General features: G+C 43.4%; 1 protein-coding gene across 1 annotated transcript in view; it reads left to right on the forward strand.

Moving 5' to 3' along the window:
* The first annotated feature begins 259 nt into the window (after positions 1 to 259).
* LOC124798952 (myb-related protein A) overlaps positions 260 to 25,429 on the forward strand; it is a 71,664-nt gene continuing 46,494 nt past the window's right edge. Inside the window, exons 1-2 of the mRNA XM_047262485.1 lie at positions 260 to 381; positions 5,131 to 5,278. Of these exons, the coding sequence (XP_047118441.1) occupies positions 302 to 381; positions 5,131 to 5,278 (228 nt within the window). The 5' untranslated portion in view covers positions 260 to 301. The remainder of the gene's footprint in view (positions 382 to 5,130; positions 5,279 to 25,429) is intronic.

A 25,429-nucleotide genomic window follows, 5' to 3' on the forward strand; every position in this document is an offset into this window, starting at 1 on the left:
CAGCATCACCTGACTTAATTCGAATGAATGGTTTTAAAAACTAATATACGCGTCCGGAACGGGATGAAACATTGATATGTGATACAAGGGAAGTACCGTATGCCATGAGCTTCACGGTGCTTGGCAGAGGATAGACAGAAGTCCGCCACTGACAGGCCGTGTGCTACACCCCCTCCCCCCACACCGGCCCCTTGACCGGTATCGCTCGCCCCCAGGGAGCAGAAGTGCCAGTCTGCCTGCGCCTCAATGTGTTACCTGAAGCCTGCGGTCGCAGGTCTGAGGGTTACAGAACGCTGCCGGGATGTCACCGCTGGAAAGTCGCGGCCGCAGTTCTCCCGTGCAAACTCTGGTCGTGGTTGTGTTGCAGGAAGATCGACGCAGGTGGGCGACATGTGCAGTTTGTTCAGTTGTTTACAAATACGCGTCCGTGTGGTGTCGATTATCGAGTTTACGTAATGCTGACCGTAATGTGAAACACGAAGTGTTACAACGGGAGTTTACTTTCTGATGTTCTGTTGTTATGCATAAATGCATACAATTTAGTTTATGTGTTGTGACGAGAAACGTGTGTGTGCCCGACTACTCTTACCTATTGAGAATTAGTTGGGTCGTAAGGACACAGATATTGTCTTTGTGGGATACGGCAACTGGTAATGAGCTAAAACTGTTTTTCTTTTGTCTTTTGTGCGGCCATCGTGGTTTTTTGTTATGTGGAATATTCTTCCAGAGTTAAGAATGATCATATGATATACGTTCTTACCAAAAAACTTCACATTGTGCAGAGGAGAAGGTTTATTCCTTATTTTTCAACCATGCATTTCAGTTTCGCTACTGTGACTGAAATAATTTATGTGTTACGAATACCATGGAATAGTCATCATCAGGAAGTAGGGGGCTTAATGTGAAATGTTCTCCCTTTTTTTTTTTTTTTTTTTTCACGGACAACGCTTTGTGAGTGAGTGGTGCATTGCTATCTTCGCAACTCCCTTGCCGTGTAACACAAAGCCGAAAGGGAGCCGCGTTGCCGGTTCGCCCATGTCGACCAGGTGCGGTCTTTCGCGTCGGGTGGTTTAGTTTGCCGTACCAGGTACGGTGTGCGTTTTTAATTTAATGTCAGTGAGGACAGTTCCAACATCGAAATTGCTTATTTTTAAGATAGTGCCAAAAAATGTGTCCAGCGGCTAGTGAAAATAATTTGTGACGTGTGTGACTTGTGTACTTCACCTGCATTGTTGCAGTGTCTATTGTCGCCTAATAATCAGTAAAATGATCCACTACATGTTTATCTTTTTCCTGCTTTGTCTGCACTTAATTTTTTCACAGCTTTGGTATTCCATGGTCTGTATCAGCCGATATTGAAGGGTTGATGCCTAAACAACAATCGTCTCTTTGAAAAACCTCCCGATTTGTCGCTGCGTAGAATTTTTGTTACAATTTCCGTTTTTGTAACCAGATGTACTCTACCACAGTTGTCTTATATGTTTGGAGTCGCACCTGAAATGAATTCCTTTTAGGATAAAGTTTTTCCTGCGTTGATTATTTTATTTGCAATCGTAGCGATTACCCGAAATGAATTCCTTTTAGGAGAAATTTTTTCCTGCATAGATTATTTTATTTGTAATCATACTGATTAGCTAATTTGAACCCCGTGAGCGCTGCAAGCAAACATAATTTGTAAACCTCGTTCAAGCCGGCACAAGGTAGAAACATTTGTGCAGAAACAAGTACACGGTGTTTTGTATTGTTTGGATTTATCTGCGGCCGATATTATGTAACATTACGTTAAACACATTTAGCGATTCCACGAAAAAGGGGGGGGGGGGATAGAGAGAGAGAGAGAGAGAGAGAGAGAGAGAGAGCTGCGGGATGTGGAAAGAAGTCTATTTGTTAGTGCAGTGCAATGAAATTGCTAACATTACTAATGTTAATTGTCTTCGACTTATACAGCTTCACCATTTTCTGCAGGTTCTTTTCATTGTTAGCTACTGTTTGTCATTTGGGAATTTGATACCACATATGATGAATTATTCCTTATGTTTGACATGCGAGTGTGTTCATTGTACTTCCTTGCGCTGTGGCACATATCCTCATTATTGACGAGTTGCCGCCATCCACATTAGGTTTTTCTGAGCACATCTTTAGGGCTGACTCAAACGCTCATTGCTTCAGGTGTTTCCGTCGATTACTTCCGATCACTACAGCTAGAAGACGTGCCACTGGGTAATTTCTTTACAGGGTAGTTTGCTATTTTTTGATATAACGCGACGTCTTCGCATTTCATTCGTTTCCATCCTTTTCATGTAAGTGAATTCCCTAGTGGCAGGGTAAGCCACGCCGTCATATCCGTTTTTCAAGTGGCCCTGGTAAGATGCGATTTTCGGAATAATCTGTGAAGTGGCCCTGAACCTAGGGACCCTGTGTCGAAAGAAAAATATTGATAACACGAGGTATCTATTCATATAATGCGTTATGTATTAGAGTAAATATTCTATCTGCTCCAATATCTCCGTCTGTTTACGTACACAGAACACTTTTAAAAAGCATCAACCGGAGCAACCTTCAGAGAGATGACTCTCCCATCTGTTTTTGCAATGTGTCTATAGACTAATTGAGATAGAATATTTTCACAGCTTTTAAATACAATAATACAAACGTTGAAACCAGCAGTGTTTTTATTTTCGTGACATGTTAACAATTTTTAAGAAATTGGAACTTTAAATATGAAATTATAGAACAACTATCAGAAAACAGCTGAATGTTACCCAAAAATAAGTAAATTAAATCTTACGTACACTTACTACTCTTCGTTCGTGTTCTCACTCACAAACAATGTTTTATCCAGTCGTTTAGCCGATAATCTGTCGCGTGACTCTGACAATGCACTTGCCTGCCTGTGAAAATAAACGGCCAGGAGGGCACTGATGTCCCTGGGTTGTAAGGTACTCTTTGGCTAGCTTATAGAAGTAAGATAATAAAACTTTCACGAGTTCCCAATGCTTTAAAGGTCCAGTCCATTGGGATGACACAGGTGTCGCCAAACAAAGGGTCTTTCCATCCATTTGATCACCCAAAGCAGGTTCGAAGGAGGCCACTACCCTATCTTTTATGTTTTGATTTCCGCGTTATAATGTTTTAAGGTTATTCTGAAAGTCATGCAGCGTTTCAGGAGAATAATCGCTATCTGCTTCGCTGTTGCCGGTGCGTTAATGTAGATATTGCCTTAGCACATTACTCATTACTAACAAGGGAAACTCCCGCCCCCCTCCCCTCAGATTTAGTGGTGAGTTGGATAGCCCGTCAGAGACTGAAAACAGGAAGGAGGTGTACTGAACTGTGGAAAAAAGAAGAAAAACAGAAACAGTGTACGGTCCAAACGCAATGTATGCCATATTGAGCAAAGTCAATCAAGCTCTTTTTTTCCACAAAATTAGGAACTTTCGTCCGTCATTGACATGTCTGTTTAACGTATTCAAATTTGCGTAAATGAACTGTATTACAACGAAGGAATTCAAGAGTCAAAACTTCCACAACGGAACGCAAGAGACATAACATGCGGTATCTGTGTAGAGCAAACAGGAAGTACGTCTGGAGGTCCCTTCATTACACATCACTGTTGCAAACTGACATAACGCCATGACACACAGACAGATTTTAATATAGCAGGCAGACACGTCAATGACCGGAGGAAAAGTTCTTAATTTGGGGGAGGGAGGGGGGGGGGTGTTTGGACCTTGTGACATTTGAACCTGGAGCTCCCCTTTCTCAGTCCAACACCGTGACCACACAACCACTAAACGAGCGTGACTAACGCTGCCCAAATTGCATACATACGCCGTCGCGTTCTCGTTACTCGAGCACGGGGTCCCGTGTTCGCGTCACCATTAATGAAAGTGGCGAGATTGGGCTGGGCAAAGGGTGGGAATTTGTATGGGCGCTGATAACCGCGCAGTTGAGCGCCCCACAAACCAAATATCATCTTCATTAAATTACATATATTAAGTCTGGACCGTTCATTGTTTCTGTTTTTCTTTTTTTTTTCACAGTTCAGTAAACCTTCCTGTTTTCATGCTTCATCTGTATTCGTTTCCTGACGGGCTGTCCAATGGGCCAACTTATCACTAAATCTGAGGGGGTGCGTTGGGGAGTTTCCCTTGTAAGATCATTCAGTATGATATATTGTAAAAATTATTAATGTGAGGAAAAGTAGCAACTCAGAAGTATCGGTATCGAGGCGAAAATACTCGATACCAAGGAGGAGTGTGCTGTTTGTCCTCTATGCCAAGTGATCGTTTTTAGCTATCCGTCTACTCCAGTTTATTATCTCTGAGTATTCGGGTATTGATCATTTTTAGGTTATGACACGGCGCTTATGACCTCCGCTGTTTTGTTCCCTATAGCAAGAATAAACAAATAAGAAGTAGCTATTTTTCTGTGTTCCTACCTATACCAGTGTGAAGAACCATGTACACACCTGATCAAAAGTATCCGGACACCTGTTAGTGGACAATAACATGCGGTGTGCCTATTCTTCGCCCATATGACAGCTAGAACTCTGGTGGGAATACTTTCAATGACGTGTCTGAAAGTGACAAATGGGAGCCCATTCTTCTTAAAAGACCGAGTGATGTTGGACGCTGGGGTCTCGAGGGAAGACGACGTTCTAACTCATCCGCAAGGTGTTGCATTGCGTTCAGGTCGGGACGCTGGTCAGGCCACACGATTTCAGGAATGTTCCAGATTTTTCATAGGGTGAGTTGTCATGCTGATTTAATGATCTGAGAGGTGTTCCTTTGCTTTTATACTGGCGGCTCCGCCTCTCGTGACATCTGGTGGTCAATTCCGCTCTACATAGGGATGTCCAGTAGCTTATGATAAGATAGTGTATGTTTGGACATAATGGGGCAAAGTAGTAACAATAAAAGTTTGAGTCAGGTATGCATCACATGTACACATGAGGTGATAACAGGGAATCATATCTGGGGCAACAGTCATTGCAACCACATTGCTGCGGAAGATGTCCATTGTAGGGTGCGTAACCAGCGGCCTGATGGCCGGACACGCGCAGCTCCCTGCCCTCCCTTTTGTGCCTGGTTATTTGGCTAACGGTGCCCCACCTTTGTCTTGTTCCAGGTCCCGGTCCGGCTACGACAGTAACTCCAGCGATGAGGGCGGCGCTTCAGACGAATCGTCGGCGGAGGAGGCGGCGGCGGCGCCGGTCTCCGCCCGGGCCACGGGAACCAGGAAGCATATAAACAAAGGCCGCTGGAGCAAGGAGGAGGTGCGTACCGCACAGCCACAGCCGCCGTGCCGGCTTTCCTCGTAACAGCTGCGTGCAGCTCTCCCTGGGTCGCGTCCAGGGTTCGCTTTGGAGAGCGTCACAGTTTGTTTACTGTCTCATCCCTCCCTCCTTCCCCATATTTAAATTGCTATTACCGCCATTTCCAACGCTACACAGATGAGTACAATTTTAGTAATGATACTTCACAATCTCATTATGAGAAAAATGTATAAAATACTTTGGAGCAACAAACAACAGCAACCACCACTATCTATAGTAAAAACTACCCTTCACAAAGCACTGGTTATAATTAAAGTGCATCTACTCACAGGGGTCCAGTGTGGGCTATAATTCATCTACATCTACATTTATACTCCGCAAGCCACCCAACGGTGCGTGGTGGAGGGCACGTTACGTGCCACTGTCATTACCTCCCTTTCCTGTTCCAGTCGCGTATGGTTCCACTTCAAATCGTTTCGTACGTATACTCCCAGATATTTTACAAAAGTAACTGCTACCAGTGTTTGTTCCGCCATCATATAATTATACAATAAAGGATCCTTCTTTCTATGTATTCGCAATACATTACATTTGTCTGTGTTAAGGGTCAATTGCCACTCCCTGTACTAGGTGCCTATCTGCTGCAGATCTTCCTGCATTTCGCTGCAATTTTCTAATGCTGCAATTTCTCTGTATACTACAGAATTTCTCTGTATACTACAGCATCATCCGCGAAAAGCCGCATGGAACTTCCGACACTATCTCCTAGGTCATTTATATGTATTGTGAAAAGCAATGGTCCCCTAACTCTCCCCTGTGGCACGCCAGACGTTACTTTAACGTCTGTAGACGTCTCTCCATTGAGAACAACATGCTGTGTTCTGGTTGCTGAAAATTCTTCAATCCAACCACACAGCTGGTCTGATATTCCGTAGGCTCTTACTTTGTTTCTCAGGCGACAGTGCGGAACTGTATCGAACGCCTTTCAGAAGTCAAGGAAAATGGCATCTACCTGGGAGCCTGTATCTAATATTTTCTGGGTCTCATGAACAAATAAAGCGAGTTGGGTCTTACATGATCACTGTTTCAGGAATCCTTGCTGACTCGCACAGAGCAGACTCCGGGCTTCCAGAAATGACATGATACGCGAGCAAAAAACATGTTCCAAAAATCTACGACAGATCGATGTCAGAGATGTAGGCGCATAGTCCTGCGCATCTGCTCGACGATCCTTCCTGCAAACTGGAACTACCTGTGCTCCCTTCCAGTCATTCGGAATCTTCCGTCCCGCCAGAGACCTGCGGTACACGACTGTTAGAAGGGGGGCAAGTTCCATCGCGCACTTTATGTAGCATCGAACTGGTGTTATCGTATGGCAGCAAAATTTCGTAGATACCTTAATGCGTTAATGCGAAACCGATTTACGCTGGAAGAAAAAAGGCCACCACGTACAAATCTGACGCTGTCAATGCAAGAAAGACGTATAGAGATGGACCTATATGTAATGGATTACGAATGGGGCGTCGGCAGAATTCGGGAACCGTGTCAGAGTTGTAGTTGACAGCAGGTACGCTGAGCGCGTGGATACCCGCCTTACCGAGCTGGAATACGCTAACAGGCAGAGAGGCCAGCCGGCTGCAATCGCATCCACGTTTGCGGATACTGACGCAAGCAACTCAAAAGCATTCTCCGTTCAAAGTAGCTTTTAGTTTGTAACATTCATTGCCCATTTCTGAGATTCGTAAGTGTACATCCTTCCTTACACCCAGAAACCCTCCAGGCAGAAAAAAAAGTCCACGAATCAGTACGGATTTAGAAAGCATCGCTAGTGCGAAACTCTCAGCTTGCCCTTTTCTCACGCGATAAGCTGCAAACTATGGGTGAAAGGCAAGAGTCCATATTCCGAGTTTTCCGGAAAGCGTTTAGTTCGGTGCCCCACTGCAGACTGTTAACGCAGATCCGTGCATACAAAATGCATAGGTTCTCAGATATGTGAGGGGCTTGATGACCTTTCAAGTAATAGAACCGGTGTCCTGGACAGCGAGTGTTCATGAGAGACAAGGATACCATCAGAAGTGATCCCAGAAAAGTGTGGTAGGATCGCTCTTGTTCTCTAAAATTTGCAACTGTTTGCTGATGACGATGTGTGGTGTACGTGAAAATATCGTCGTTGAGTGACTGTAGGAGAATATAAGATGGCTTATAATTTCTATGTGGTGATGAATCGCAGCTTGCTCTAAATATAGAAAAAATGTACGTTAATGGAGGTGAGTAGGAAAAGCAATACTGTAATGTCCGAATACAGGATTAATGCTGTGCTGCTTGACACACTCTTGTCGGTAGCGATACGAAAAGAACGAGTACGTAAGGTCGGTAGCAGGAAGCGAAGGTCAACATTGGTCGATTTGAAGAAATCTAGGAAACTAAAGCTCACATAAAGGAGACCGCGTGTGAGATCCCTACCAGGTCCGATGAAAGGAAGACATAAAAGGCGTATTGCCAGATTGTTATCGGTAGGTTCGATCAATATTTCGAGTGTTACAGAAACATTGCGACATAAATGGAACTTCATGGAGGAAATACGCGTCCCCCCTCCCCCACGGGCGAAATACACACACACACACACACACACACACACACACACAAAGGCCGGGAAAGTTGGCGACACTTGCAGAAACAAACCAAACTCTAGGTAGACACAAAAAAATGGCGGTTGAAATGTTATGTTACAAAATTACAGTGACTACACGAAATGTCGATGATTTTAACAGGGTTTTTTTTCATGATGGAAGCGTGCATAGTTTTCAAATAATGAATTATACACTTTCCTATGTCGTTCCATATTATTATAATAAACTTGCAAGAACAGGTTTTAAATACATAATCAATAAGTGATAACGAAAAATTCGTGTAATATTACTGGCAAAAGGCGCTTTTCTTGTAAACTGCTACAATGTATGTAAAGCAGCTGCGAAAATAGCAGCCACGAGAAATTATATTATCGCATGAAGGTAAAGTAAGTGTGTGTGTGTGTGTGTGTGTGTGTGTGTGTGTGTGTGTGTGTGTGTGTGTGAGTGTGTGTGTGTACGTACTTGCGTGCCCGAGTGCAGAAGTGCCCGTTTTGGGGAAAACTGCATAGTTTCAAATGTTTATCTGGTGTTCCGTATCAATTTTGATGATGCCCTGCTATGTCAGTGCTTTCCGCCGGCGAGTGGAGCAGGCACTCTGAACAGGTCGACGCCTATAAGGCAAGGGATGGGTAAACACATCTAGGTTGCTGCTACTAATGGAGTGACCCTTGCCAATACGGGGGCGACGGAAAACCCCAGCTTGTGAACGAGTCTTCTGCAGGACTTCCTGGAAACTGCTCCACGCGAACAATGGGTTATTTGTGCAGTCCCATTCTAGGATTGCAGGTTGGAGTGTTCCAGGTAACTTGGACGGAAGTGCAACTTCGGTACCATTACCTCTCTGAGAAAAATAAGATAATTGACCATGGTCATCGTCACATAGCATTTATACCGTGATTGTTACAAATAACTCGGCCTGTTCTGCTGCCAGTCACATATTTAAGCCTTTACGTAAAAAAAAATAGCTACGCATTTCGGACATGACGTGCGTATCACTAGACGTTCTTAATGGCATTTTTGTGAAAATTTTTGTGAAAATTTAAGTTACAAAATAATCTAAAATTAACTAATTGCTGGTTTACTGAGACTGATTTAATCTTGGCGCAGCCGGTTCTTGTGGGAAAATGGGCTGGGCGGGATGTGTAAATCGTAAGTACTCGTAATACCTGCCACATGGAGAATCTAAAATGGTTAGTGCAACATATGGACGCCAAAGCACTGTCATGCGCTCCCCGTACGCTGCAGTTCCGCAGTCATTGCAGCCCGACACCACGGGTGGTGCAGCAGTTGTAATTGTTGATTGGTAAAAATCTCAAATGATGTAGCGAAATCGCATTGTTTGCGTGACCAGAGTGGAGAAAAAAGTGTGAACTTTGCGCAAGGCATAGCCGGTCCAAATTTTTATAAACTGATACGGAAGAAGTGTGAGCGTTGTTCAGAGCCCGGTCAAGGCGATTGCCAGTTGTAGTTTTGCGTAACAGATTTTCTCCCCATTTCGCTCGGAATTCTTTTCGCCTCACAAGGTGGTGTGTCTCTAGCATGGCGCACTCCAGTGTATATACAGTGTGTGCCCAGATCTTTCTCGGAAATAACTCTGGGGGCGACAGGAAATGCCGCCTTACTGCAAAGCTTGTCACAATACGCCCGACTCACCAGCGGCGCCAAATAGTTGCAAGACCTATTCACTAACTGTAGCTGTGTTTGCATCCGTATGTAATGTACTTTTTGCTTGTTTTGAACGAAATTGTCTACCTCATTGCGGAGCATTTGCAGATTTCACTTAATATCCGTATCCATGTGCCTTGCGAACGACGGTACAGGTATGGTGGACGATATATAGCGTACGTACCAGCAGCATTTTCCGTTCCCTACTCTACCCTGTTTTCGTTTTTGCGCATCCAAATATAGAACGCGTAGGGTTGCGAATTCGCTGCCTTAACTGCATCTGTCTGGAGCCACAATGATGCTATCCTGTACTCGTGGCAGAACTTCAGCAAAATGTTGCGCACGCCCCCCTGCCCCTCTTTCCTACCGCAGAAAGTACCTTTCACAATTCTTTTTTCCCTACACAGATTTCGCTAATGATTTTGGGAAAGGTTAACAGAGATTAATAACAACGAAACAAATTGCCCAGTGATGTTTGATCCAAGAACTACATGGGTTCAACGTTTGCACAGTGATAAGTTGGAAACATGAAATTTTTTAGGTTCTTTAACGTTTCTCTGAGTTTCATTCGCACTGGGATAACAACAAAGTACCTTAAATAAGGCCCACTTCCAGTGGACTTCCGACACCAGGTGCTTAAGCAAAGGGAAATAATACATTTGTTTATACGAGGGTTCAACTTAGTTGAGCAGAGTTTAGCTGTCAATCAGCACAACCACTAACAATTGCCGTAATATTATTAATCAACCACAGAAGGCTTATTGTTGAAGTCTTTATTGTTTACACGCCAGGTACTACCAAACGAAACTGGGCGGACGAAAAGTACTGGTTGGAAGGGCAAGTAAGTTACATATTCTCCAAATCTTTTTTACGTGTTTCCTGCACATACGCATCTCTGTCGTCCAGGTCGGCAGAGCAGCCTTAAGTGAAGTCGCATGTTTGTTTCAGTACCCGATTGCCTGTGCGACCAGTGTAGGCGGCAGCTGTGTGAAACAATTTCCACGTAAAGTCACAAACCATGTTACCGATAGACGCCCATTATATAGTAGTCATTTCTTTATTAAGCCTATTTTACACGGAGACAGTACGTTGCGAAACCAGATTTCGAAAGTGTAATGCTGGCCATTGTGCGCGCGTAGCTCACAGTGGCGAAAGTCGTGGGGTATGCCAAATTACACTACACGAATCTATCAGTAGCGTGTGGTTAGGTTAGGTGAAGTTTCGACAAAAAGAGACATAGTGAGTAACTGAAAAAAAATTGGTTTTTTGGAAGTTACGCTATATCCAGGTGCTTGTGGATCGTTAATGACCAACATTACAAGAATCAAGTGCAACACTGTTTTACGCTTTTAGCATTGCTTTTAATGCGTGATAAGTCTAATGATTTGATATTAGTAGTTGGAGACGTATTGGTAACCCACTCCGGTTCGTCTTAAAACATTTATGATCACTCTTGTTGTACTTTTGTCGTTTACACTCCCAAATTTATTACATTCTGGAGAATTAAGAGTAAATATTGTCCCACTGTTGTAACTGGAAAACAAATTTGTCGAAGACTGTGAATAGACAAATTAGCCACTCCTTTTAAATACCACATCATTCATGAAAATCGGTCGATATTTTCCCTGGCTGCATGATTTTCCGTAGGTGAGGTAAAGTAAAAAGTGAGAAAATTGATGGCCATATTGATTGAGCTGTGGCATCATAGAAAGTGCAATAATTTTCAACTTTATTGCATTTGTCATATTTCGTTAGATGTCACAGAGAAGTCTGGGATGTGGAAAGTGGTGGAAGATGTACGTTTTAAGTAGAATCCAATGAATGACGTAACCTTATGAAATATTATTTTATTAAATTGCTAATGTTAATCATATTTTAACATAAAACATCGGTTATCCATCGTCATTTGAAGATTATCAATTGGGTATTACCAACCTTCGAGTCGCTGGTTATGTTGGGTTTTTTAACCAGCAGCGAAGATGAACTTGATTGAACTATTAACAGAAGTAAAAGACATACATCAACAATACGGATTGGACCACACTCTCAGCAAGTCCAGACTAATGGTGATTGATTGAGGAATACAGATTGAACTCGCAGTTCGATTAAAGGAAGAGGTGCATTCTTTCATCTATCTTGGGTCAACCATCAGCTGCACGGGAAGCCGTAAAGATGAGACGGATCATGCTAAGGCTGGTAGCTATGAAGCATCACACCAAGATCTAGCAGAACAGAGCAGTAACGAACACCACAAAGGTCCGGCCTGTTGAAACACTCGTGTTTTCCGTCTTTTTTATGATTTCGAGACATGGACCCTTAAACCCATAGACAAACAGCGTATCGATGAATTTGAGCTTTGGTGCTGCTGGCGCAGAAAGCAGCGCATAGGATGGGTGTGGAAAGTGAGGAAAGATGTACGTTGAACAACTCGGTATCTCCACCTGGCTTTCTTTTTGTGTCAGCCAAAAAATTTTCCTGTTCTTTGGCAACACTGTGAGAAGAGGTGGAGAAAAAGTAGAGAGAATAATTACTGACGCTCAGATCGAGGGCAAAAGACCGAGGGGAAGAGCAGCGAGCAGGTGGATTGATCAAATCAAGAAGTTCTATGCTCTTATTGTTCAGAATTCTCTGAGAGAAGCTAGTAAGCGTCCAGGATGTCATGGCAGTTTTAAAAGCAATCCATCTGTGGATCTGCTTGCTGCAAATGTACATATGTATCCTGCAAGCAACTGTACAGGGAATGGTGGAGGGTGCATCGTACAAGTGTAACCGATTTTTGTTTCCTGTTGCGTTCGCGTATTGAAAGAGGGAAAATTGTTATCTCGAAGCCTGCTAACAAAGGAACCTCCCCATCGCACCTCCTTCAGATTTAGTTGTAAGTTGACACAGTGGATAGGCCTTGAAAAACTGAACACAGATCAATCGACAAAACAGGAAGAAGTTGTCTGGAACTATGAAAAAAATAAGCAAAATATACAAACTGAGTAGTCCATGCGCAAGATAGGCAACATCAAGGATTGTGTGTGTTCAGGAGCGCCGTGGTCCCGTGGTTAGCGTGAGAGGTCCTTGGCGGTACGAGAGGTCCTTGGTTCACGTCTTCCCTCGAGTGCTCCGTACGCGGACAAAGATCTTGCCTTACTCCTTGCCAGCTATACAGGGCAGAAGGATCAGGATTTGTACAATTGTATTGTGGGAGTGGACGTGTTACCATTCCTCCAGGTTGTACACCTCTTGTGCAACCGTTAGATGTGATTGGTTTTCGGCAAGTGAAATACTTTGTGAAAAGCTTCTATGATTTTGCAAAGCTGCACAGGTACAGAGAGCAGTATTGTTTACGTGATCATGTGTCAACTATCAAAGTTCAGGCACTCACACATAATCAACTTCGCTCTCCAAAATTCCAGGACATGTTCAGATTTGCTTGGACATATGCAGGATTTGACGGTCTATACACGAAAAAAAACATATGTTTTGACAGAGCACAGGGAAAACTGTGCGACTGTGAAACTGTTGCATTCGTTTGTTGCAGTTTATGTGACAAACTCTTATGTTTTCATCACTTTTTTGGGAGTGATTATCACACCCACAAGAAAACCTAAATCGGGCAAGGTAGAAGAACCTTTTTACCCATTCGCCAAGTGTACAAGTTCGGTGGGTCGACAACATATTCCTGTCATGTGACGCACATGCCGTCACTAGTGTCGTATAGAATGTATCAGACGTGTTTTCCTGTGGAGGAATCGGTTGACCTATGACCATGAGATCAAATGTTTTCGGTTCCCATTGGAGAGGCACGTCCTTTCGTCTACTAATCGCACGGTTTTGCGGTGCGGCCGCAAAACCCTGACACTAAACTTATTACAGTGAACAGAGATGTCAATGAACGAACGGACAGATCACAACTTTGCGAAAATAAAGAAAGTATACTTTTCACTCGAGGGAAGACTTGAACCAAGGACCTCTCGTTCCGCAGCTGCTCACGCTAACCACGGGACCACGGCGCTCCTGAACTCACACAATCCTTGATGTTGCCTCTCTTGCGCATGGACTACTCAGTTAGTATATTTTGCTTATTTTTTTCTTAGTTCCACACAACGTCTTCCTGTTTTCTTGATTGATCTGTGTTCAGTTTTTCAAGGCCTATCTACTGTGCCAACTTATAACTAAATCTGAAGGGGGTGGGCGGCGAGCTTCCCTTGTAAGATGACATAACCAAACATGTCCCTTCTTATGACCCCTACGTGAGATGATGATAGTGGCAGGATAATGATCCCACAGTCTTCTTCGATTACCGTTTCTCTTAAGATATCCAACAGGGTTTAGCGAGAACTAAGTTGCCTTTTTTTCAAAGGATACCCACTTAAGTTTCACAGGGTGTCAGTAAAACTTTCACATATGCTGCAATAAACTGTTACGATCATAGAAGCATATGCGTGAATTCGTTTGATGTTTGTTGTTATGCTTGTTTCATTAGGGCTCCAAACACTGTAACAGTACTGTAGAATTGGTTACGATACCGTCTTGTGTGTGATTTGCTTCACAGATGCATTGGTTGTCTCATACGCTTTCCAACAAATCTTGTCTTCCATTCGTCGTCCCCAATACTGATTTTATGTGATCGTCCCATTTCATACCACTTCTGAGTATTACTCCTAAGCATTTACTTTACCTCACCTACGAAAAATTAGGCATCAAGGAAAATATTGACTGATTTTCGTGAATGATGTATTTAAAAGAAGGGCCTAATTTCTCTACTTGCAATCCTCGACAAATTTGTTTTTTAGTTACAACAGTGGGACAATATTTACTCTTAATTCTCCAGAATGTCATAATTTTGGGAGTGTTAACGACAAACGTACAACAAGGGTGATCATAAATGTGACCGAAACGACAGCTGCCTTATATTATAGTTAAGTCTAAGGTTTGTCATAGTCGGCCTAGAATCGATACGGTCGCCCAAAGACAACACTGTCCTGTATTCAACAGCGTCGCCGTCCAGTGGGACGTATTGGGTTCTATTAGTCAAATATTCCTCTAGCTAGCAAGTTTCATATTATGAAGATACCAAGTATGAACCTATCTTGGTTAGTAGTCGACGATATGGTGCAATGTCGAATGCCTTTCGGAAATCTGAGAATAGGGAATCCATTTGTTCGTCTGCATCTGTTTGCGGGCTGTCGTATGAAACAAGCTGTTTTTCACACACTTGTCGTTTTCTCGGAATACGTATTGTTTTTTTCGAGAAGCCAGTCATTGTCGTGGAATGTCATCTTGACTGACCTTTTTATGCCGAGAGACAAAACAAAAGTGATCTTGGCCCACTGTTTCCTTCACCGAAATTGAGTTTATTGTATGGTTATCTCCTTGTAAGTCTAGTAAAGTCAGTCGGGTAAGCGACATTCGTTACAGAGTGATTCCCTGATGAAGTTACAAACTATCAGAGATTGTGGAGAAGGGTAAATGTATCAATTTGAGGTGGGGGACCCTTGTCCAGAAACGACCGAGTTCAAAGTTACAAGCGAGTTGAATACATGTATCGGTACTCTTGCTAAGATACTAGGGTACGAAACTTTCAGAGGTGGCAGTATGGATCAAAACAAGAAAAAATTTGTAAATATGGACTCTAAATGCATTCTGGTACGTTGAGAGGTATGGGCACTTGCATTCTGGTACGTTAAGAGGTATGGACACTTGTTCAGTAGAAGAGGTGTAAATTTCACAGTAGCGAAAATGAACGATTATCTTGGATCGTAAGGCATGCATTTTACAGCGCGTAGTTACTATTCATTTTTTGATTCATGCTACCACCTCAGAAAGCTGCCTATCCTACAATCTTAGCAACGATAGTAGCGGTATGTGTGTTCCATTGTGAGGGGTATTAAGAGCGATTTTCGCTTATAACTTTCGACTGTCGTTTCCGGCCCAGGGTTCCTTACCCCAAATTGATAACGTCTCTAAAAGTTTGCAACATCATCACGGAGTCACCGTGTGTATTGGTGCAGGTTTCTGGGATTCCAAAATTTCCCAGTTTTTTCTAGTTTCTAACCTTTATGTCCAGTCTGCTGCCACCACTGTAACCCAAATGTGTAATGGGGTCATGTCCAGCATGTTCTCCATCTCAGCGGTGGATCGTTGCTGATTCCGCCTGTTATGGCTGCGCTGTCTGTGCACCTTGGGGAAGCTCCTTAGCAACCACCATCTGTTGTACTTTGTTCCCCCATACTGAACCCCATAAATTATCATGGATCTTATTACAATGGTGCAACCATATCCATATATTAGATATTTGAATATTCTCAAGATCTTGCAACAGACGGACGTCAGCGATATTGGTGTAAAAGCGGTGTTGGTGTGGTGTGGTGTATAAGTGCTCCTGATATGTTACCCGTTTTGTAAACAAGAGTGACATACGCTGTTTTCCAGTCACACGGGACTATTCGCTGCACGAGCGATTCTCGCGAAGTGGGGCTAGAAAGGAGCTGTCGTCTCCAGTGTTAACAAGTGGAGAAGATACACCGCTGTACGCAGTATCCGTCCGCTGTAGCCTCTTAACGCGAGTGGCCAAGGGCTTGCCTGGGCGCCCCACCCTACCGTCCTGTAAGAAATACAATGCGCCAGAGAGCTCCTTTTGGTACGGGGGCTCCTGAAGGGTTGCCGCCCTGCTACTCCAAGTGCGTCGTTTCCCGCGACTCCGCGTCCTCTGCTGCTTCCCACCGGGGGATCGCGTAACCCCAGGGCCCTCCGCGCATACACACAGTTACCCCATTCGTAGGGCGTCCAAGGGCTGACCGCAGCTGCTTTCGCAGACCGTTGCCGCCTTGCTCCTCCAAGAAGCGTCTTCCAGTGATGATGTAATCCTTTTTTTTTTCTCGCTTGCGCTACTAGCAGCGGCTAGAGTTTGAAAGTCGCTCGGGCAGCTTGTAACTTGCCGCAAGTACTTGCAGAAGTGTTTCCTCTAGAACCGTGTCGTGAGATCGGCAAGTGGATGCTTACATTGTCGTGCTAAAAACGAGGGCAGCCACCATCGTTGTTGCTTCATTATTATTATTACTGAAGAAAAATCATGACGAAAATCAAAAAGTTAAGTAAAAGAAGAAATGTTTTGGTGAAGAATTGGATACAGAGGTGTACGTATTTATCAAGAAACACTATTCCGTGAATTTTAATTAGAGGGCTTCGCTCAGATTAAAACCTTTATACAATCTTCAAAAATCTTTTGTCTGTAGTACAATAAAATGTTCGAAAGCAGGTTACAAAAATGCTGCAAGCTGTATCATAAAAAACTTTGTTCTGCCTTACGGCTGGTCTTGTCATGGGGGAAACCACGTCAAGGAGGTCCACCGCATGAGCGTTTACGTGATTCCAGTGGTGGTTTCCCGTTGTCTTCCACTGATGATGATGATTAAATGATAATGAGGACAACACCCAGTTCCTGAGCGGAGAAAATCTCCGACCCAGCCGGGAATCGAACTCGGGCCCCTTGGCCTGACAGACCGCCGCGCTGACCACTCAGCTATCGGGGTGGACTGTATCACAAAGAGACCGCCTATTGAGTACTGTTCGATTTTTGCAAACATTATGCGTTACAAACGTAATGCATTAATGTTTATGGCGAAGATTAAAAATCAGCTAAAATTTAAAGAATTCCCTAGTGCCATTCCACTTTCCATTCTGGTGAAACAAAACGATCTGTTAATTTATTCGCACTTCCGTGGCTGACGGAAGTTAAATATGTATGTTTACGGGTTCCCTCAGTACATTTGTTTCGGTACGTCAATCTTTGTTCCACTCTCCTGTTCCTCACTGACATTGTACTGGTATTGAATACACAAAACTTCTGCAAGTGTGAGAAAAACTAACAGTAACTGGCAAGTTCGGCAGATACTTGCGGGAGGATACTGTTTGTACTAACTTGTGGAAGCGGCCCCTGCAAGTAAACGGAACTCACGGACGTCGACGTGCTGAGATTGTTTCCACGTCAAATGACTTAACAGTAGTAACTTCTGCCAACGACTTGCTGTTTATGTGCTAGTGGAAAAGCGCTTTACAAAGACCGGACGACGTGGCTGACGGGAATAGCTGTAACGCCAGAAATCGAATGACTCTGACAGTTATGCACCGGTTTTGCCTCGCTACCAACGTTTACTACAAAACAACACACTGTTTAGTGCTTACGTCATACGTTTAGTGCACATGTTAAAAAAAATTCAAACCCAATTACTCACGACAATTCAGCGATCTGAAAACATCCTCGATTATTGCTAAAGTGTGTCGGAATCATACCAGATATTACTGACAGATGATACCTATTTGTTTATTTACATTTTCTGTGTAGAGACTCATCAAAGTGATGGAGGTCCCGGGTTCGATTCCCAGCAGGGTTGGGGATTTTCTCTGCCCAGGGACTGGGTGTTTGTGTTGTGCTCACCATTTCATCATCATCCTCATCATTCGTGATAGTGGCTGGATAGGACTGTGAAAGAAATTGTTCTGTGAAAAAATTGGGACTTTGTACGGGCGCTGATGACCGCGCAGTTGAGCGCCCCACAAACCAAACGTCGTCATCACAGTGATGGCTTTTGAAAACGTAAGAAATAATAGTATCATTACATATTAGAGATTGTATCTTGTATCGGTTTTGCAGTTGATAGGCTACTGGTTCATGTCACAAGCAGTGTCTTAAAATTCATTAACTGAATGTAAACTTTTTCTACCATAAAAAGGATTAAATTTGTGTTAAAATAATTTCCCATGTATGTTCTCAGACAGTCGTTAGTTCGTTAAACAAAATGAAACCGCTGATGTATGGGTTTCGATAAGTCATTTTTAATGTTGCTCTTTTCAGGAAGTAGTTATATTTTTTTCCTGTCGTCATTATGTATTTCCCTTTTAACAGATTTAGAGAAAACTGTTAGAATAATTGCTTTAACACTGGCTGCTTCATTTGATTTGAGAGGCGCGATTTGACCTCACATTGTCTTATACTGAATGAAGCAAGATTAACCAGCACGGTAACGTGTTGAATATTGGTCAAGCGCAGATCCTGTTAGTGGTCAGAGAAGATAACGGTGAATTAAAGAGTGGCATTGCGAAACCACCAAAAGTTGTTTGTAATAATATGGTACATTGAGGGACCACTACACTCTGACCAAGATAGTTCCTGACACTTATTAGTAAGGATGTCCACTCTTCGCCTTTATCACGGATTAAACTCTGCTGGACACTTAGTGCGGTGCCGGGATCTGTGGAGGAATGGAAGACCATTCTTTCTCTGTCTGGAGCGAAGTCGGCTTTCTATTTCATCTCAAAGATGTTCCATTGAGTTCAAGTCGGGACTTTGGCAAACCAGTCCATGTCAGGAATTTTTACTGTCCACCAATGCCCCAGTGATACTGCTTTATTGATACGGTGCTGATAAAAACGATCATGACTCTAAACTGTGAACTTTACCTTTGCTGTACGCACTAAATGATGTAGAATGTATTCACATCCTTCCGTATTGAGCGTTCTTTAAGTGCACTAACGGGACCACAACCTAACAACCAAAAACACTGCTGTACCGTAACACCACTTCCTCTGTACTTCGCTATTGACACTACACATGCACATTCTGGAGGACGACGGTTCAAACCCGCATCCGGCCATCCTGATTTGAGTCTTCCGTGTTTTCCCTAAATCGCTTCAGGGAGGTGCTAGTATGGTTCCTTTGAAAGGGCCCGGCCGACTTCCTTGCCCATCCTTCGCTAATCCGAAGGGACTGATAACCTCAATGTTTGGTCCCCTCTCCCAGATCAACCAACCAACCACTACACATTATATGACGTGATATTCTCCATGAATTCAACAAATATAAAACCTTCCATCGGATTGCCACAGGATCCAGCACGAGTCATCAGTCCAGACCACTCGTTCCCAGTCATTCAGTGACGGAGCAGATATGGTAACTTGTCTGTCGTTACGTTTGTAATGACTGGATAGATTCGAGGAATGTACCACTACTGTTTCCCTATCAGACAGAAAGTTGCACTCACCTGTTAATCTTCTGTTTCTGGAATGTGGAGATATTAGTCTTTAGTTGCCGAAATTGATGAAGTTAAATAAAGGGGGCAGAGAGAAATCTACGGATCAGTAATAGACAGTAACTGAAATAAACTCTGACTATATTGAAAAACAAATGTCAGGTAGTCCTGTCGCAATGTTTTGTCGAGCCCACTTACAATTCTGAGTGACTTAGAAAACTCCAACCATACTGTAGGAGAGGTTATGAAATAGAAGATACATCGAGATACAATTAAACTAAACAAGAATGCGTCTAGTCCCATAACTAGTATTAGTCTTGGACTCAGTCTACCTCCAGTGATTTTGGCGCACATGGCAAGTGTTAGTAGTGCATTTGAAATTGGAATTTTTTCAGACAAATTGAAGCAAACCGTGCATGCAATTGCTATTTACTAAACTACTGGACGGATGCGAACTGTGCAATCGGGCCCTTGTAACATTTCAGCGACCCTTTTGAAATCTGACCCCTGGACACCCCTGTAGCTGTATGTAAGCGAATTAGGAAGGACGGAAGGAAGGGTGGAAACATACATATGTATAGAGTATAGGATGTGCGTACCCTTTCCGGTCCTGGTTCGATTCACGAGCCTAAGGGGTGGGGGGATGGGGATAAATCCAGTTGCTATCGCGACACAATTTCCAGGGCGCTGGTTACCTGCCCGTCGGGCAGAGCTGCCAGCCATTGTGTCCGATGGGACCTGTACCTGCCTTGCTTTGGAGCCGTGAGAGCGGCGGGGCGCTGCTAGCACGAGCGCTCCAAGGTGCACAGATGGCGGATGGGGAATCGCGCTTCACGGCTCTCCCCCATTTTATTACCCGCCGTGTGGTCATGTCCTTCATTATCCAACGTCAGAATTTGTGAATTATATGCACTCCAAGGGAAAAAAAGCGAACACCACGAAAGAATTATCCGATTGGGACGGAAATAGACATGATGCACATGTTGGATGATTTATTCAAGATAAATAGCTTCACAGATTGAGCAAGTCAATAAAGCGTTGGTACACATCTGGCTCGTGGGCGAGCTGTTATTCGGCTTGTCGTTGATGGAGGGATTATTGGATGTTCTGGGGCATATCGTGCCAAGTTCTGTACAAATGCTGCGTTAGGTCGTGAAAATCTCGAGCTGGTTGAAGGGCCCTGCCGATAACGCACCAAACGTTCTCAGTTGGAGAGAGATCCAGCGACCACGCTGCAATGGTATGGTTTGACAATCACGAAGGCAAGCAGTAGAAACTCTTCGTGAGCGGACGGGCATTATCTTGCTGAAATGTAAGCCCAGGATGGCTTGGCATGAAGGGCAACAAAACGGGGCGTAGAATATCGTCCACGTACCGCTATACTATGAGCGAGCCGCGGATGACAACCAAAAGGGATGAAAAGAAATGGCACCCCAGACCGTCACCCATTGTTCTTGGGCCATATGGCAGGCAACATCCAAGTTGGTATCCCACCGCTGTCCGGGGCGGCTCCAGGCACGTCTTCGGCATGGAATCTCATTAACTGGAGTAGGATTGCCTTCAATGAAAAGTTCCGATTTGATCTGAGCCCTGATGACCAGCGAAGACGTGTCTGGAGACGCCCCGATACCAACTTGACTGTCGCCCGCCATACGGCCCGACAGCCATAAGTGATGGTATGGGGTGCAATTTCCTTTCATAGCAGGACCCCTTTGATTGCAATCTGCGGCACTCTTACAGGACAGCGGTACGTCGACGATACGCTACGCCCTCTTTTGTTACCCTTGAGTGGCAAGCCATCATGGGCTTATATTTCAGCAAGATAATGTCCGCCCGAATACGCCTTGGCTTCTTGGCTGCCAAACCCTACTACCTTCGACAGCGTGGTCACCGGATCTCTCCCCAATTGAGACTGTTTGGAGCATTTTGGGCAAGCCCTCCATCCAGCTCGAGATTTTGACGATCTAACTCGCCAGTTGGACACAATTTGACACGATATTCCTTAGGAGGACATCCAACCAACTCTATCAATGAATGTCAAGCCGAAAACTGCTTTCATAAGTGCCAGAGGTGGACCAACGCGTTATTGGCTTCCTCAGTTTGTGAATATACGATTCTGTTTCTCTGAAATAGTAATTGTTTGTGTCTGTACATGTAACTTTTTAAAGTGTATATAGAACGGTTGAGACACAGACAGGCACAAAGAAAAGACTGCTATACATTCAAGTTTTCCACCAAAAGATGTTCTTTCGAAGTAGAAAACACACACATTCATACAGCTCACACACACATGGCTGCTGCGTCTAAAATGTGTAGCAGTCAGTGTCTTCGTTGTGCTTGTCAGTGACTCGAGTAGGTTCTCTGCAGGTCGTCCTGCATTTCGCTAGTTTTGGGGCGTTTCAACCTTCGTAACAGGCAACAAACATCTTACTCGATCAGTCCCACGGAGTTCCCCCGACGCTTCATTTACACATTTTTCTTTCTTTCTTTTTTTGCCTTTTTTAACTTACAAGGTATTATTTTACCAAAATTTTCATTGTGAATAGTCATTCTCCCGCTAGCATCAGGTGCACCGAGTTAAGTAATCAACCGGCCGAAATCCAGAAAACCTGAAAAATCAAACACACGTTTTTCTTCAGATACGATATGTGAGAAATCATTTTAAACAGTTTCAGCACTGAAAAACAAACCTTTTTTTTTTAATTTTTTTTATTCTGTCATCCTCGATCTTCCCATGTTCTCCTCGTCCTCTGCATTCCTCCTTTCCCCTTATCCGTTACATTTCCATCTACTCGTTTTAGTTACGTACCCCACGAGCGTTCTTTTATTTCTCTACCAATCTAGTCACACCAGTTCCACTCCTTAAGAACTCTATTCCCCTTATTGTATTCTGCTTTTGGCTATCTCCGTCAGTATCCGTGTTTCTGCAACGTAACTTAACATGGGTAGATAGTGTCTCTCATATACGTCTTTTCAACTTTTTTGGTAATTGCTTTGTTCCAAGATAGGCTTCTTATGCTTGGGAAACGCATTTTTGCCCCGTTCATATACCTCGTTGCCGTTTTCCCATCTTCCTCAGTTGCACTAAAATAAATAATGGAAACACTCTATCGCTTACAGTTTCCGCACAAAGAAGTCTGTTTTTGTCTTTAGTCCTTGTTACCAGTTCACTCTCTAAACTCATTCCGTAAAGAGCAACTATCTCTCGCCATAATTTAGGTATTCTTCGGGGTTAATCACACTGTTTCTCCGTATCATTCAGTGTGGGGACTTTGTGGATCGCAGGAACGCTCAAAAGTGGCTGCTAATCGGGCTCTGGTGAAGTTTGATACGAATAGTAGTGTGTACCAGCATTGGACGGATACTGCTCTCAGCCGTGGAGGAGCAAGACTCGGAATGGAGTAGCCTTGTCTTCAAGGCTCGTGAAAACCCAACCAGAAGAGCGGCATGCGAACTACCTCCTATAAAAAACAAATTTGAAACTTCCTGGCAGATTAAAACTTTGTGCCTGACCGAGACGCGAATTGGGACCTTTGCCTTTCGCGGGCAAGTGCTTCTACCGAATGAGCTACCCAACCATGACTCACGACTCGTCCTCACTGCTCTTACCTCCATCAGTGTCTCGTCTCCTACCTTCCAAATTTCACAGAATGTCTCCTACTAAACTTGCAAGACTAACACTCCTGGAAGAAAGAATACAGCGGAGACTTGGCTTACCCACAGCCTGGGGGATGTTTACAAAACAAATTTGAAGTTTGCAAGGCGGCATTGTGTCGCCAGGAGAAAATAAACTGTTTTATACGTCTGTGAAAGAAGAACAGTTCACATCACGTATTTTTGATTGATACATCCAGTTTCGCCCAAATTAGGCGATCTTCACATGTAAAATATGGAGAGGATGTTTGCTATCACCAGCATCAGCTGGTGCAGGCTATTTAATGTTTTATAATCTGAAAATGACCTAATTCCAATCGTAATAGTAAAAGATATATGATGTAGGCTGTGATTTGGTCATAAAATTAAGGCCCTGTGTGCAAAGTATTGTGCCTAAGTTCCATCCAGTATCCTCTTGGTTGGTTATTCTAGTAGTGGGAATAGGAATTAGGTGCAATAGTTGAGGCGACTGCTTTTAGATGCTCTCAGCAGTCTTCATGCAGTGTTCAGCATTTTCAGTTGTCGATAACTTTCTAAAGGATTTGCTTCTTCCACGTTAGAGTTTGCGTTTTCAGTGTTCGAATTTGCTTACGTGAGACACGGATAAGTTTTTTTAGTATGTGTGTAAACCATCATTTCGAAGTCATGGCGAAGCAGAGTCTACTTTTTCTTTGACATAAATAACAAGGTATTGACGAAACAGTACATTTTCGTCGACAGAGTCGAAGTTACAGGTGGCCAAATTATTATGTTACTCATGTTTCAGTGGCGTGTAAGCGGAGTATGTTTGCTTTGAGTAGACACCCGAGCTATCTGTTGGCACGTTTGAGATACATTAATGCTTGGTGAAAGCTGTTGTCTTCGCGAATTCTCCAGCGTAATATATACCAATAAAATCGTAGGTAAACGCAGTTTTGGGCTATGTATGAGGACAAAAAGGGATCACTAGAGAATGATCCTCACATCTTGTTCGACAAGAGCCACTGGTATGTGAAACGTGTCGGATGTGTTCTCGATGTTACGTGTAACAGAAATCCACTATTGTGTATAAATTAATGGAGCCACCCTCAGAGGAGAAAAAAAGAATTAAAAAGATATATAGACACAGCTTGTAAGTTACTGAAAGTTTTGTAAGTTTGTTTCAAAGAGGTAGTACTTACGTGCAACGAGAATGATTTCAAGTGCAATTTACTGTCGCTTATCCGCGGTATGGAACTAGAAAACCGCGAATAACCCGCAATGAAAGAACACGGTGAAGTTTGAGTTGCTCAAAAACAAAAAATGACGTATGACTGATTCCTGTTTCTGGAATTAGAGGAATGTTATCTTCATCACTGTCATTCACCTGCTCGGCTTTTCCTCAGGTAGTTGCTGAAAAATAGCATAGTCACTCAACATATCATGACCCGGCTCTGTGCGGTCCATTGAGAAATATTTTATTTGTAACAGTTTCACAACCTGCAGTAGTTTCCAAAACAACAGTTAATGTTGCTAGTGGGCAGTCTTCTCCGCCATCGGAATCACTAATTTCATCAATTTCAGGGTTAATGTTTTTCCAATACTTGGTTACAGTCGATTGTTCTATGTTGCACCACGCCTTCGACACTTCATAAATTGCGTGTGGTACAGTCAGTTGTTTTCAAAGTGTTTAATGATTGCTCCCCTCATCAATAAGCTTTTATGTCAGATTTCCTCTATACATTTTCTTCATGGCAGCAATGACACCCTGATCCATTGGCAGAATTAAGGCTCACATTAGGAGGTAAATATTTTACAAATATCATAGCATCATCCAGTTTCAGAACAAGTTCATTCGGATGCGATGGTGCATTGTCCAGTAACAATACAGCCCTTGCAGTTACATCCTTTAACGTTAAATATTCTCGTATTGCTGCACAAAGCAGTTGGGGGACCATGTTTATGCAGAAGTAACTTAATTGTGAGGGTACTGCGTGTCTGCAGTTTCGCCATGTACATAATTTTATTTGCTAATTTGCTTCGCAATCATTATTTGAAGAAATTCATCATATTTATTCTAAATATTTTGAGATTGTATATGTGTGTTATAAGAATTATTTCTGGCTTCAGTTCTACATAACTTTACGTGTGCAATTCCGACTTACGTTTATTGCCCACCCCAGTTCCTTCCCCTATGTCGAAAGAATTTCTGCGGCCGTCTTCCG

Source organism: Schistocerca piceifrons, chromosome 5 (assembly GCF_021461385.2).
Source record: "Schistocerca piceifrons isolate TAMUIC-IGC-003096 chromosome 5, iqSchPice1.1, whole genome shotgun sequence".
NCBI classification, from domain to species: domain Eukaryota; kingdom Metazoa; phylum Arthropoda; class Insecta; order Orthoptera; family Acrididae; genus Schistocerca; species Schistocerca piceifrons.